Source organism: Orycteropus afer, unplaced genomic scaffold (genome assembly GCF_000298275.1).
Source record: "Orycteropus afer afer isolate SDZICR_OR568_19922 unplaced genomic scaffold, OryAfe1.0 scaffold00015, whole genome shotgun sequence".
NCBI classification, from domain to species: Eukaryota; Metazoa; Chordata; class Mammalia; order Tubulidentata; family Orycteropodidae; genus Orycteropus; species Orycteropus afer.
Genome location: NW_006921602.1, coordinates 19,128,991 through 19,145,206, shown reverse-complemented (window position 1 = coordinate 19,145,206; position 16,216 = coordinate 19,128,991). Strand labels below are relative to the sequence as shown.

Below are 16,216 nucleotides of genomic sequence, written 5' to 3'. Positions count from 1 at the left end.
ACCTAATATGTGTATCTGTTGTTTGGCTGGAAACCACAGGAATTCAGTTTTAGGCCTTAAGGGTAACTAGGGGCCATAGTCTTGAGGATTTTAATGGCTTTATTTTGATATTACTCCTAATTGTACTGATGACCACCTTTGGGACAGACTTGCTCATGGTGTTTTTCTGTAGATCAGAACAACCTTGTTCCAGCCCAAATTGTTCTTCCTCTGTTAACATGATAGAGGTTTTTACAGGTGGTCAGACTTCATTAGTGCCTTTCATTTCTGCTGGCTTCATCTCCTTCCTAGACTGATTACAACATCAGTTCAACTACTATGCTATAGTAGAACCCACTGTTTCTTTCATAATATTGGTTGATTCATATACTAACTTGTCTCTGTGATTAATAATAAGTTCCTTGAGGGCCAAAGAAGAAGTCTTCTTTCTCTTTCTGTGACATCTAGCCACAGTGGAAAACTATATGGTTGCATGCATGCCTCTATTCCATTATGGGGTTGACTTAAATTTAGCAAGTGCTTATTGAGCCACCCACATTTTGTTGGCATAGTGTAGATGCTAGGGGTAAAACAGCAAAGCTGGAATATATTGTAAGTTATTTCAAAGATGAGAACTTCTAAGTTGGAAATACAAATACCATTTGACCCAGCCATCCCATTACTAGGTATATAACCTAAAGAAGTGAGAGCCATAACAAGAACAGATATATGCATGCCGATGTTCATCGCAGCACTATTTATAATAGCCAAAACTTGGAAACAACCTAGATGTCCAACAACTGAGGAATGGATAACCAAACTTTGGTACATTCACACAATGGAATACTATGCAACGCTAAAGAATAATGTAGAATCTGCAAAACACCGCATAACGTGGGTGAACTTGGAGGACATTATGCTGAGCGAAATAAGTCAGTCACAAAAGGACAAATATTGTATTAGTCCGTTATTGTAAAAGTTAAGGAAAGGTTTATATATTGGAGGACATTTTTTTTGTTGGTTACCAGGGGTGGGAGGGAATGCTGTTAGATAGATAGAGATAAATATTGATTTGGGTGAAGAAAAGGGCAATGTACCAAATGTGAGTGACCAATATGGCAGCATTGAGGATGAGAAAGACATAGAGAGTTACATGGGCAGTACAGACAACAAATATGAACCCCTTTGCATATACAGTACTGAGTTGTCAGTGAAAGCAAACATGGGTATAGGGACGGATAGATGGGTGAACAAGCTAAACAATTAGGTATGTCTAAATGGAGAGTGTATCCAAGATCATATATAGGGTTGGCAGACAATGGGCCTATAAGTTCATGTGAATGATCAGAATTCCCAGGTGTATAGTAGAGCTGACAAGGGGCAAGGTTATGGTCATTACTTGGTCACAGCCAGCTACCCAGAGGGACCAAGTAGTTGATCCTGCGGGCTTGGGACCATGGTCGCAGGGGACATCAAGCTCAACTGGCATAACATACTATACAAAACATTGTTCCACCTCCTACTTTGGCGAGTAGCGACTGGGACCTTAAAAGCTAGGAAGCTGCCATCTAGATGCAACAATGGGTCTCTCCTCGTCAAGAAGAAAGAAGAAAAGCAAAATTAATGGAAACAATCAGTCCTAGTGACTGGTACACCATCCAATCTGCAACCTATACAACTATGAGACCAGAAGAACTAGATGGTGCCCAGCTACCACTGCCATCCACTTGGAAGGGTTGTAGGAGATCCTGCATAAAGAGGGAGAACAATGTGGAACAAAACTCAAAATCATTTGGAGGCAAAAAAAAAAAAAAAAAAGAAGAAGGGGGGACCAGGTTTGCTGGTCCAATAGAGCCTGGTGTAACCACTGAGACTATGGCCCCTAGCTGCCCTTCAGGTCTGGAATTGAACCCACAACTGTGGTTTCCAGCCAAACAAAGTACAGGCATGTGAGTTTACCTCAAGTAGACACACACCCTGGAGAGAACAATCATGGGAGAAGGAAAGGCTGCTTATGCACAGGGAGATAGCTCAGGGTGCAGAAGAGTATGAAGGGATGGACACTGGGAGGAGGTAACTATGGGGAGGAAGTGGGAGGGGAGCTGCTGCATTGTAAATTTTGGTCAATGACATGAGACAAAGTATATGTGAACTGCTGTATGAAAAGTGAATTTACTCTGTAAATCTTCACCCAAATCCTAATAAAAAAAAAAAGATGAGAACTTCCATTTTCTCCTTTGTATTTTTTTATATTTCCTTTAATAGATCCTTTTTTATGCCATGCCATTATTATATTTAAAATATGCTAATGGAATGAACAAATACATGTGTATATTTCAGTAATCCTCCTAGTATTACATGGAGGCACTTTAACCAGCTTGATGTCACTGGGCCATGAAGTTAATGTCCCCTGGTCCAGTTTTGTGACTATCTTATTTTTAGCCATCCTTCTATGGGCTAATTTTAATAAAAAGGAAAGCATTTTATTTATTTAAGCAAATACATTTCTATCTTTTACCTTTAATATATGGTAGCTTTCTTTGACTAGTAGCTCTTGAAAGATACACTATTCATCCTTACTGACTTAAATAGAATGAGGAATCCTGTTGTGAGATTGTATTTACTTTGGGATATTAGCTTGTCTTACCAATAAAGATAGCTTCTGGACTGCAAGAAAAAAAATGAATTATTTGTAAGCAAAGGTGGAACCCTGGGAAGTAGACCTACAAGGTCAGTCTTCTTTTTGAGTACACACTGTTAACTATCTGACTTAATTATGTGCTTAGCTTTAAAGATGTTGTATTCATTATGCTTCCTGTTCTCTCTGAATTTTTAATAGACAGTATTCAAGACAAGGAGGACATGTTCTTTCTGGAAAAGATAAGTGTCGTATATCTCACTTCAGTCACGTTGCTGTTGTTGTTGTTATGTGCCGTCGAGTCGGACCCAACTCAAAGCGACCCCTCCTTGGGTTTCTGAGATCACTATGGAAGTAGATTGCCCAGCCTTCCTTCTGAGGAGTGGCTGGTGGGTTTGAACTGCCAGGCTTCTGGTTAGCAGTCAAGTCCCTTAGGTGCTACGCTACCAGAGCTAGCAGTCAACAGCTAACTTACTCTAGTTACAGACTCCTCTCCTGAGTCACTAATAATCCTCATTTAGCTTGATTTACAAAATTAGAGGTGTTCAGAGTTAGAGAATTTTGAAGGTCATTTAAAACACCCATTGGATGGGTTTTGTGTCACAAATGTTCTCAGCCTTTTTTCTGAAGTAACACATAATGACATTTCACATGTACAATGTGGAAGCTGAAATAAAACCCTGCAAATGAGATAAGAGGTAAAGCTACTTTAATAATGAGTAATTGTTGCAAATATTACAGTTGTAGATAGTAGTTCCTGAAGGTTGGATTCAGCATAGCTAAAATAGGCTGTGGATCATAGGCAGTTCATTATGTGCCCTGCCATATCTGTATCAATCACTGTAACCCTGTCCCTGCCCAGATTATTCAACAAGTTTGGAATACAAATGAGTAAAAGTGATGTAATGGTAGAATTGACTTTGAATCTGCTTTATTTTACCAGTTTAAGGAGTAAATCATTTGTTGAATTTATTTGTATTTTTGTTACAAATTACTTAACGATTATTTAACCTCTGAACTGATACTGACAAGGGAGTACTAATCTCAAGGGGTGAGCAGATAATCTTTCAGAGTGAAGGGAGAAAGTATTAGAATTAAAGTTCTTATTGTTTTATTGTCGATTACATTCCTAATTTTAATAAATTCTAAATTTCAATTAGTATTTAGTGAACATTTATAATCTTTTTTTATCCAAGTTTACAGACTCTAAGATACTAGTTCCTCAGGTTAAGAACCCTTACAAATGGATACAGATTATCCCAAATAGGCAGTACTAGGGACTTGGAAAACACAGATAAGCAAAGATTTAGAGTAGACATAATACATAGCAGGATTTAGATCTCAGACTTTACACAGAAGAAAATTTAGCAGTGGAAGGATAGGACATGTATGGAGGGCAGAGCCAAGCAAGTTACATCGAAGTTTGCTGGAACCATATCAACAATATGTTGAAACACCCCCACTCAGATGCATTTGTGTGAGCTTTTAAATCTGGTTTATTGTTTAGGCTAGTTTGAGTTGGATTTTATATTTTATGTAAGTTACTGAAAGATTCTTAATTGATAATATTGGCCCAGAAGAGATTAGCTAATATTGTGAGCCAAATAAGAGCAGGGTTTATATATGGTACTGGTTACTCTAGAAACAAAACTAATAAAGTGGTGTTCAGAATCCTTTGGTTCCTAAGCTGGTGCCCCAGGAAGTAATGTGGGTGTCAAGGGCAGGGCTTGCGCTCTCTCCATTCTTCTGTTAACTATTGTTGTTGTTGTTACGTGTTGTCAGTGAGGCTCTGACTAATAGCAACCCTGTGTACAACAGAATGAAACATTGCCCAGTCCTGCGCCATCCTCGCAATCCTTGTTATACCTGAACCCATCATTGCAGCCACTGTATCAGTCCATCTCATTGAGGGTCTTCCCTTTTTTGCTGACCTCTCCAGGAAATGGTCCTTTCTCAGAACAAGACCAAAGTATGTGAGACGAAGTCTGGCCATTCTTGCTTCCAAGGAATATTCTGGGTGCACTTCTTCCATTCTTATGGCAGTCAGCGGTATTTTCAGTATTCTTCATCATCACCACAACTCAAAAGCATCAACTCTTCTTCCGTCTTCTTTATTCAGTGCCCAGCTTTCACATGCATATGAGGCTGTTGGAAATACCAAGACTTGGGTTAGGCACACCTTAGTCTTCAAAGAGATGTCTTTGGTCTTCAGCACTTTTAAGGAGTCTATTACAGCAGATTTGCCCAGTGCAATATGATGTCTGATTTCTTGATTGTTGCTTCTGTTGGTGTTGATTGTGGATCCAAGTAATTTGAAGTCCTTTGACAACTTCAGTCTTTTCTCCATTTATTGTGATGCTGCTGTTGGTTCAGTTCTGAGGATTTTCGTCTTCTTTATGTTGAGGTACAAGTCATACTGCAGACTATAGTCTTTAATCTTTATCAGTAAGTACTTCAAGTCATCTTCACTTTCAGAAAGCAAGGTTGTGTCATCTGCATATTGCAGGTTGTTATTGAGTCTTCTTCCAATTCTGATGCCACGTTCTTCTTCATACAGTCCAGTGTCTCAGATTATTTGCTCAGCACACAGATTGAATACGTATGATGAAAGGATACAACCCTGATGTATACCCTTCCTGATTTTAAACCATACATACCCCCTTGTTCTGTTCGAAAGACAGCCTCCTGATCTGTATACAGGTTCCTCATGAGCATAATTAAGTGTTCTAGAATTCCCATTCTTCTCAGTGTTATCCCTGATTTGTTGTGATCCACACAGTCAGATGCTTTCTCATAGTCAGTAAAACTCACTTAACATCTTTCTGGTATTCTCTGCTTTGAGCCAGGATCTATCTGACCTCATTTCATGTCCTCTTCTGAATCCAGCTTGCATTTCTGGAAGTGCTCTGTCAGTGTACTTAGTGCAACAGTTTTTGAATTCAGCAAGATTTTACTCTTGCTTGTGATATTAATGATATCATTTGATAATTTCCACATTCTGTTGGATCATTTGTCTTTGGGATGGGTACAGATACGTATCTCTTCTAGTCAGCAGGCCAGGTAGCTATCTTCCAAATTTCTTGACAAAGATGAATAAGTGCCTCCATCATGACATCCTTTTGTTGAAACATTCAATGGGTATTCTGTCAATTCCTGGAACTTTGGTTTTCACCAATTCCTTCACTGAATCTTTGACTTCTTCCTTCAGTACAGTTGGTTCTTTTTCAAATGCCACCTCCTGTAATACATGAACATTGACTAATTCTTTTTGGTGCATTGACTGTGTAGTCCTTCCATCTTCTTTTGATGTTTCCTGCATCAGTTAATAATTTGCCCCAAGAATCTTTCAGTATTGCAGCTTGAGGCTTAATTTTTTTCCTCAGTTCTTTCAGCTTGAAAAATCCTGAATGCATTCTTCCTTTTTGGTTTTCTAACTCTAAGTCTTTGCACATTTCATTATAATAAATGACTTTGTCTTCTCGAGCTGCTGTTTGACATCTTCTGTTCAGCTCTTTGATCTTGTCATCTTTTCCATCTACTTTAGCTACTCTCTGTTCACAAGCACATTTCAAAGTCTCTCTTGACTTCCATTTTGGTCTTCTCTTACTTTCCTGTCTTCTTAATGACCTTTTGCTTTCTTCATGGACTATGTTTTTAATGTCATCACGCAATTTGTTTAGTTTTCAGTCACTAGTGTTTAGTGCATCAAATCTATTCCTCAGATGGTGTCTAAATTCAGGTGGGATAGCAAGGTCATATTTTGGCTCTCATGGACTTAGTTTAATTGTCTTCAGCTTCATCTTGAAATTGCATATATGCAATTGATGGTCTGTTTCACAGTCAGCTCCTCATCTTGTTTTGGCTGAAGATACTGAGCTTCTTCATTGCCTCTTTCCACAGATTTCATTGATTTGATTCCTGTGTATTCCATCTGGTGAGGTGCATGTGTATAGCCCTTTTTTATGTTGTTGAAAAAAGGTTTTTGCAATGAGTAAGTTTTTGGTCTTGCAAAATTCTGTCATGCTATCTCCAGGGTCATTTCTATCACCAAGGCCATGTTTTCTAACTCCTGGTGATTTTTCTTTGTTTCTAACTTTCACATTCCAGTCACCAGTAACAATACATCTAGATTGTATGTTTGGTCAATTTCAGACTGCTGAAGTTGATCAAAATCTTCTTCCTCGTCTTTGACTTTAGTGGTCAGTGCATACATTTGAGTAATAGTAGTATTAACTAGTCTTCTTTGTAGGTGTATGGGTATTACTCTGTCACTGACAGCATTGTACTTGAGGATAGATCTTGAAATACTTCTTGGTGACGATGCGTGCCACAATATTCCTCTCCATTTGTCATTCCCAGCATAGTAGATCATATGATTGTCTGATGCAAAATGGCCCAAACCAGTACATTTCAGCTCATTAATGCCTTGGATATTGATTTTTATGTGTCCCAACTTCTAATTTTCCTAGATTCATACTTCTTACATTCCATGTTCTGATTATTAATGGATGCTTGCAGCTGTTTCTTCCTATTTTGGATCACAGCCCATCACTAGTAGATAGAGGTCCCAGAAACTTTACTCCATCTCCTTCATTAAGGTCGACTCTACTTTGCGGAGGGAGCTCTTCCCTGGTTGTATTTTGAATGCCTTCTGACCTCAGAAGCTCATCTTGTTGCACTATATCAGACAGTGTTTTAGGGTTATTCATGAAGTTTTCCAGTAATATATCAGATAGTGTTTCATTGTCATTCATAAGGTTTTCAGTGGCCAATTCTTTTAAGTAGTAGATGACCCTTTCCTTCTTCCAAGTCTGTCTTAGGGAAACTCCACTGAAACCTGTCCACAGTGGGTGACCCTGCTAGTATATGAAATACTGGTGCCGTAACCTCCAGCCTCACAGCAGCACATAGGTCATCACCGTACACAAACTGGCAGAAGATTGTAATTTAACTAGATCTCTATTTTTACAAAACACTGTTTATGTAGTTTGCATGTTGTTTGAAGAAAGGTTCTGCTTCTTAAATTTGATTTTGAAACCTTTCTGGGGGATATTTTTACAGTTCTTCATACAGGGAAAAACACGTCTTCCTTGAAAATAACTCTGAACATGTAGCAGAGAGTATAATCAGGACTCAGATGTTGCATACCTAGAAAGTCATCTTTTCTGAAAACAAACATGCAAAGCAATTACCCCCATTTTGTAGGTAAGAAAGAGGTTAAATAACTTTCCTAAGGTCACACTGCTAAGACTTATTATTAGAACGCAGGTCTGCTTGACTCCATGCTTTTCCCATTATGTGAAACTTTATAATTAGATTATTATAAGTGATGTTTTGTATCTAAGTATCAAAGTCTTAACATTTCTTATATTTCTTTGGTTCTAATTTTAGAGGCATGAGGAAAAGAAATGATGTTGGCAGGCTAGTGGGACCTAGCCAGATAGGTTCTGAGTTTGGGTGAGATTTTAAGAATTACATAGTGGTGTGCATTATATAGGAATAATTTATGGTAATAAGGGTGAACGGAGGTTATGATAAGACCTTTTGTATCATCTTGGTATCTAAAACTCAAATATTTTAGAATTTTTTAAATGCAGTTCCAGGAGGAATGTTGGGCAATCTACTTCCATAATAATACTCCCTTGGACAACCGAGGGGTCACTATGAGTTGAATCCGACTCCATGGCATGGTTGCGTTGTTTTGTTTTGTAATCATTCATTATACCTAGAAAAAGATGAGGTAACTAGTTATTTACCATGGCCTGTGACTAATCATGTGTTATACCCATATTTACATTGTGTTAAATGGGAACTTCTAGATGAACTTTTTCTTTCAGGATGATCTCAATAAAGAAGACTACCTAAAATTAAATTATGTGTCTGTTGGAAGATGTGCACAAAGAACCAATTTTATTTACAGAGATCTGAATTTATTAAACCTTTCTTAATTAGTTTTTTATTTATTTACTTATTTTACATAGCTCTGTTTTTTATATCGTGATATTGGATAAATTTGATTGTTTTGTGCGTTTTTTTCTTGCTCCAAGATGACTCCAGGAGAACTACATCTACTGCTGTTACGGAAACTGGCCCTCCTGCAATGCCAAGGTTACCTTCCTGCTGTCCCCAACACTCACCATGTGGAGGATCATCACAGAACCACCATGCATTAGGACATCCACACACAAGTTGCTTTCAGCAGCATGGCCACCACTTTCAACATCATCACCACCACCACCATACTCCTCACCCAGCTGTCCCAGTTTCTCCTTCCTTCAGTGATCCTACTTGCCTTGTGGAAAGACCTCCACAAGTGCAAGCACCTTGTGGAGGAAATAGTAGTTCTGGTAGCAACTACCATGACCAGGTATGTGTAATTTGATGAGTTTTTAATTGTAGTGGTTGTTTATGGGAAAAAAAAAGAATGATAAATTTTATATATTTTATAAATCATATTCACATTGCTTATGTGATAATAGCCTAATTTAGTGATCTTCTGTTGATTTTAAAGAAAAATTAAGTTTCTCGTATTTTCAGATGGTCTCAATTATTACAGCTAGTTGAGGTGATCAGAGAGATGGAAAATCAGAAGTGCTGCTTAATCAAAAAAGCACTATTTTTATTTTACAATTGTGTTTGACATTTTTAGTCAAATACAGGTCAATCTGATTTTGGGACTTTATTTCACGCAGTGATGAAGCCATTGTGTCAACCTGATTTATTAGAAATTAGAACATTTTCTGTTGTATATAGAAGCAGAACTGACTCAACACCACCTAACAACAATAAGTATTTCAGGTACAAATCACATGGCCTTAAATAATGTATTGTTTATTAAATAGGTATTAATTTCTAAGAAAAAATAATTTAAGAGTGGATAAAAGCATACTAACAATCATGACAATGGCACAGACTGGCAGCATTTCATTTTGTTATACATAACATCACCAGGAGTTGAAGCTGACTCCAAGGAAACCAGTGACAACAAATACGAGGATCTATAAGGTGGCTTTTAATGAAAATGATCATTGAAGACTTAGCTAGGGAGTATGCATAACTTGTTCTGATTTTCCATAATGCCTCTCAGATTTCTCCAACAACTTCATTTCAATTTCACATGTTCCCACACTGTCATTTGGAACTTGTTGAGCGTGACAGACTTTGTTGAAATGAATAATCCCAAAGAACATCCAAACATTTCTTTTACTCTATCTAGCTATAAGGCTGAATCTGAATTGTTTTCTCTTTATAGACATGTTACACAGCAAACAATCTAATACATTTTTCTATTGTATATTATCCACTTGATAATAATAGATCGTTTAAAGGGCATTTAAAAAGAAAAAAAGAAATTAGAACATTTTCCCAATGTTTTCCTTTCTACCTTCTATTCTAGAGCCTTCTCTATAACCTCCACTCAGCTAGAATCAGACCAGACCACTTTCTCAGCTGCAAACCTACATCATAGTTTCTAAGGAGCAAATGAGGTTTTAATTTTGACATTAAGAAATTTTTCTGCCTTCTAAACAAATGGAGAGTTAAAATGTCAGGAAAAATATAATTACGTTAAAATAATGATAATAATAAAACTAAACCAGTTGCTGTTGAGTTGATTATGGTTCATGATGACCCCATGTATGTCAGAGTAGAACTGTATGTTCTGTAGGGGTTTCAAGTTGAATTTTTTGGCACTCGGTTACCAGATCTTTCTTTTGAGGCTCTTCTGGGTGGACTCAAACAAGGGTTTTGGTTAGCAGGCAAGCATGTGAACTTTTTACACCATCCAGGGACTCTTAATTGAGTAGTTTATATTAGTTTTTCATAATATTATTATAAGTATGCTCATTATTAGCTTGGGATGTCCAATATCATCGTAGTAGTGGTGTTCATATGAAGTAAAGGAAGTTGACTATAATATGCTATTGTAACTTTCACATGTCATATCTGCATAATTGTGGTATAAACCTGAGCGCTGCATGCTTTCAAAACCAAAAGAGGTAGTATCAAGGGAAATTGTGCTAGAAAAAACTTAAAGTCAGAAAGAAAATAGAGAGCAGTTGCTTTTCTGTATCACCTGAACTTTCCTAAAGTACCTCCTTCATCCTTTTTTATTTCTTTTTTAAATTTTGATGGTTATCTTCTCTAAGTTTGCAAGTTAAAAATAACTAAGAAGATGGGGCACTCCTTGTTATTAAAAGGAAATAACTGTTGTTATTAAAAGGAAAAGTGAAAGTATTTAATTGAACATCCTGTTAAAGAGACTAGATGTCATTTTAGTTCTGGTAACAGTTCTAAGCATTAAAATCTTCTGGTTATCTGGACCTACTTTACCAGTTGGCATCAAAAAAAAAAATGTTTTACTGGACTGAATGAAAGGCCCTGCTTAAAAACAAAATTTCCTTTTACTAAAAATTTAGAGTGAATAAAGGAATTTTGTAAGTGTAGTAAGAAAATGGTAGAGAAATGGAGTCTGCCTGTATCTACATTACTTCAGAAGCTGCCAGAAAGTAATGTGGGCTTTTCATTCAGGACTGTTGTAATTGTTGAACCTTTACAGTAATGCAGCTCAGTTGTGCATGCCTGAGTTAGCTGTATGTAGACTATTGCCTACACTTCTGTCAGTGTAGAACAAGCTTTCACCTATCTCTAAATTAAGATACTTAGGCTGCAGCTAAAACTTCAGGGAAATCAGCAGGATCCCAGGCATTCATTGGTGACACTGGGTAAGAAACAGAACAGAGTGAAGTTTTGAAGATATGAACAGTTTACTGCTCATCTAGACATTTGGAGTACTCTGAAATTAGCCATATGCTCATAAGATGACCTCATATACTCTCCATTTGAGACCAGTTTGAGCACAGTAGGAAGTTGAGGAATGGGAAAAAATAACTGCCGTGAACATTTGGGATGAGGTAGATGTCTTATGATTGTGTGGATATGCAAAGAAAGATTGAGGATGATTAGACCCACTAAGAAATTGCAGTAGTCACTTGATTGTAGCCCTAACCACTCTCTTAGATGTGAATATTTCTTTTGAAAGAATATTTGTAGCTAGTGTTACACAAACAAACATAAAAAACACAAACTCACTGCCGTCGAGTTGATTCGATTCATAGTGACCCCTTCTTGCATTTCCAAGGTGGTATCTCTATGGAAGTAGTTTGCCCAGTCTTCCTTCAGAGGAGTGGCTAGTGGGTTTGAACTGCTGGCCTTCTGGTTAGCAGTCAAATGCCTTAGGCACTAGGCCACCAGAGCTCCCCAGTTAGTGTTAGGCATCATTTATAATACATGTAGAGTAATACCATTTTCCATTTCTATTCTGCTTATTCTCTTTTTTTCTTTCAGGATTAGGAATTGAATGGACTGTTGCAATTATAGAAGAGGGTTCACATATATGTAGACCACATTGTAGGTTTTGTCCTTTTCTTTCTATTCTTTGTTTTTAATTTTACCTGTGATTCCTACTAGAAGAGCTTTCCCTTTATTCAGTCACTAGGAGTGTTCTTAATCACTGAATGGAGAAGATAGAAACTTGCTTACTTTAATAGGATGTTGATACTCTAGTCTATTTGTCAAATTTTAGCCTAAATAGCAGGGAGAGGATTGACCATAAGTATTAATTCACACTCTCACAATTATAGTCTCAGCTTTATTTACATGAATTTGAAGGCAGCATACATTGCATTTAGCAATTCAGAATAAAGAGTTCAGACATTTACTTAATTGACTGTAAGCATCTTCCTTCTCTCCCTCAGTAAGCTTCTGCTACTGTGCTCTCATCCTTCTTTACTTTTAGCATCTAGGCATCCCTTTGTTTCCATTATCCCCTGAGCCTGGAGCCCATTAAAAGTACAAAGACTGCTATGGTTTCTCTGAAGACTGCTGGGTGACCAGGGGCTCTGGCAGATGTATTCATTATCTTAACTTTCTTTATCTCCCTGCCCCTCAGCTTTCAATATTGAATAATTCCTGTATGTTTTTCTATATGTAACATCAAATCTTTATTTTCTTTAATCACATTTTGAAAAGTACAGTTAACCTGAACACTGGAGCAGTAAGCTTGTATTGAAATGGCTTAAGAACGTGAAGTAATTCTTTTTCTGTAGGTTGCTATAGAAGAGAAGATAAAACAGTTTACTTAGAACTTTTCACCTTGCTTTTGGGAATAAACAACCAAAACTACTGATAGAGAATGTAGACTCTTTAGAAAATGAACCTTTCCTGAAAATTATATTCCTAATAAAAATAATCAGTAGTTAATTTTTGTTTGTTTGTTTCTTTTTACAAGTGAAAAAGGTTAATGAGCCAAAAGTACTTCATGATTTACCCTTTCCCTTGAGTAATCTTACACCCTTTGTATCTTGGATAATGTGGACTTGTTTGCACCACTAGAGTTTTAATTAAATGCTTGGTGTATACAGTTTAGAAACTTGGGACAAACCAATTTTTTCCTAGATCCTTAATGTTCACAGTGGTGTGATTGTATGTTTAATGAAGTCTTAAGTTACAAATAAAAATTTTAAGGTAAAGGAGAATGTGCAAAATATTCTTTGTAAATTTTACATTTTCTTTGTAAGATCTAGATAATTTAAGAGAAGTAGACCTTAGTGTAATGTATCAATTAAAATTTTGTTTGTGGTATAATCATATGCTTCATTTTTAAAAACTGATTTAAAATTTTACATATAAAACCACTGTCATTTTCACAATCCAGATAGACATGGTCAGTTTTTTTGGTGCTCAGTAGATCTTCACACGAAGAATTTTATCATTTTCAAATTTTTAATTCAAAGATTCTTTTTTCCCCAGGTTGCATTAGGAGTACTTTTATAACACGAAATAATGTTTGACTCAAACTTAGATAAAAAAAACATAGTTCCTTTTTATACAGCAGGCATTACCAGTAGACCTGAGCAACAGTGGTATCAGAAGTCATGGAAGTGGTTTTCATGGAGCATCTGCATTTGACCCCTGCTGCCCTGTTTCTTCTTCTCGAGCTGCAATTTTTGGCCATCAGGCTGCTGCTGCTGCCCAGAGTCAGCCATTGTCAATAGATGGCTATGGATCAAGCATGGTTGCGCAGCCCCAGCCCCAGCCCCCTCCACAAGCCTCACTCTCATCATGTCGACATTACATGCCACCTCCTTGTAAGTATAAATTTTAAGTGGGCAAAAAACTTAGAGGTATATAAGTGAAACAGTGTACATTCTTCCATGAAATAACTTTTCATTAATCCTAATTCACAAATTTTTAGTATTTACTTGGCTTGAGAGTGGGATGTATTCTTCCCATTTCATCCACTCTTTAACCCATGTCCCCCAAACCATCAGTTTTCTAAGATAAAAAGGGACAGTGTTGCTTAAAAGGGTCAAAAAAATAAATACTATCATATTTTGTTGATTTTACATCTTACGTTTGCATTTTCATGTCTCTGAAATTGAGGTACATTGAATAGCAGCTTAGATTCTTGTACAAGGAGATGTTTCACGGAATTCAGATTTATCCTTTAGGTGTAACTGAAGAAATTTGAAAGTTTAATCATTGTTTCTAGGAATAGTAAAATGAATTTTGTCTAAGAATTCTCAAGCTTAACTGAGATATAAGAGAATTTTTTGACAGAAGGCTTTGCTGGTTGGAAATAAATTACAATCATTTAGTGCAAGTAATTAAAATAGAATCAGGTGTTACTTTTCTAAGGAAATGAACATCTATTAAAAAAAGCAGAACTGATGAATGGCCTTATGCTGTGTAGCATATACTTACTACTTTGTTAAGTATGATAAAATAATCAAATGGAAATTTCAAATAAATACTTAACAGTAACTACTAAAAATATTCTAGGAATAAATGAGGAAGTTATTAAGTAATTTATCTTTCATTCTGATTACAGGCAAAGCAAATTTTTTAATTATGCGTCTTTTAGATTTCTTCTTTCACTACTATAATTCTGTTAAGTCTGGATCCTGTAGACATTGCTGGCATCAACCCAGAATTTGGACAGTGAAGCATTGTGATATATCATTTACCTTTCAATAATGTAACTTAAAATTTAAAGTGTGAGGTGGAAAACATGTTTTGAAACAGGATTAATTTTTTCAAACCTTGACAAATAGGGAAATTCTGTGACCACTAATATGATGTATAGACTGTTTTGAAATAGTTGTTGGCATTCACTTTTAATTGATAATGTTTTATTAGGAACTCAGAATGTGTGGTTTCTTGCCCCCTTCCTTAAAAATAGTATGTTGAAGTTTGTAAGTATGTCTGTTCTTGTTTTAATGTCCTAAGCTAGACTTAAATCTTTTTTTTTAATTACAAAAGTAACTCTTATATATCCTAAAAATTTCAAGTTGATTCATAATCAGATAAAGTAAGTCAAAAGTCCCTTCTCCTCACATTGCATTATTCATAATACTTCAAAGGTAGCAGTTATTTGCAGCTTCTTACAAACTTTTCATAAATCTTCTTTGTGTACACATGTATGTATGTTTCTCTTTAAGAAAAAAATAGGATCATATTAAGCATATCGTTCTGCATTTTGTTTTCTTTAATAATATATCTTCAATTTTTTCCATATTAATGCATAAAAATCTAGCTTATTGTATTTAGTACCATCATAATACTCCACTGTATTTTAAATCATCCTTTAATGATGGACATTTAAATCATTTGTAGTTATTTGAGTCTATCTATAGGATAAGTTCCTAGGAGTGAAATTACTAGGTCAAAAGGATAGATCTTTCAAATAAATACTGTTTAATTTCTTTCCAAGGGGTTATAGCAATTTGTACTCCTTCTAGGGGGCCTGTGAGACTGAAGGTGGTGCTGGTTGTTTCCTAAGTGGAGTGTATTTTTATATATATAGTTTTTCCTTTGTTCCCTTTGCTTTTTTTTTTTTTAAATCTCTAGTATGTTTTAACTCGTGTGAAATATTTACTACTTTAATCCTTTTTCATCAAAATTTTACTAGACAAGATGTGTGATATAGTAGACAGAGGCAATGACTTTAGATTAGATAGATCTGAGTTGACCTCCCAGCTATATCTAGCTTAGTGACTTTGAGGAAGGTATATTTAATCTCTCTGATACTGACTTTTCTCATATTAAAATGCAAGTAATTCTTACTGGCTAGAAATTGGAAACTTTGATACAGTGAATAGTTTGCTGTTTTTAAAGTGTGTTTACATGCATACCAACAATGCAAATGCAACAAGAAATTGTATCCTTGCTTTGAAAGTTTTGTGGTCTTTAAAGAAATGACAAAACAACTGTACTTGAAATACTGTCATTTAAGTTTCTCTATCTTATTAACAAGATACATTCATAACATATAAATAAGGCTACTTATGGTAAATTGTTGTGATTAGCATACACTGTAAAACTGTAAGAATTTAGTAACTTTTGAAATAGAATCATAATAATGCACCTGCAGGTGACATGTTGAACTTTGTTGTTGTTGTTATGTGCTATCAAGTCAGACCTGACTCATAGCGACCCCTCCTTGGGTTTCTGAGGCAGTATCACTATGGAAGTAGATTTCCCCGTCTTCCTTCCAAGGAGTGGCTGGTGGTTTTGACCCACCAGCCGTCTGGTTAGCAG

The 16,216-nt window shown here is 36.2% G+C and overlaps 1 protein-coding gene across 1 annotated transcript in view; it reads left to right on the top strand.

Moving 5' to 3' along the window:
* Window positions 1-16,216, top strand: part of RNF111 (ring finger protein 111) — a 215,079-nt gene that overhangs the window by 182,577 nt on the left and 16,286 nt on the right. Inside the window, 2 exon segments of the mRNA XM_007958405.2 lie at window positions 8,665-8,984; window positions 13,509-13,764. Coding sequence (XP_007956596.2) covers window positions 8,665-8,984; window positions 13,509-13,764 — 576 coding nt within the window.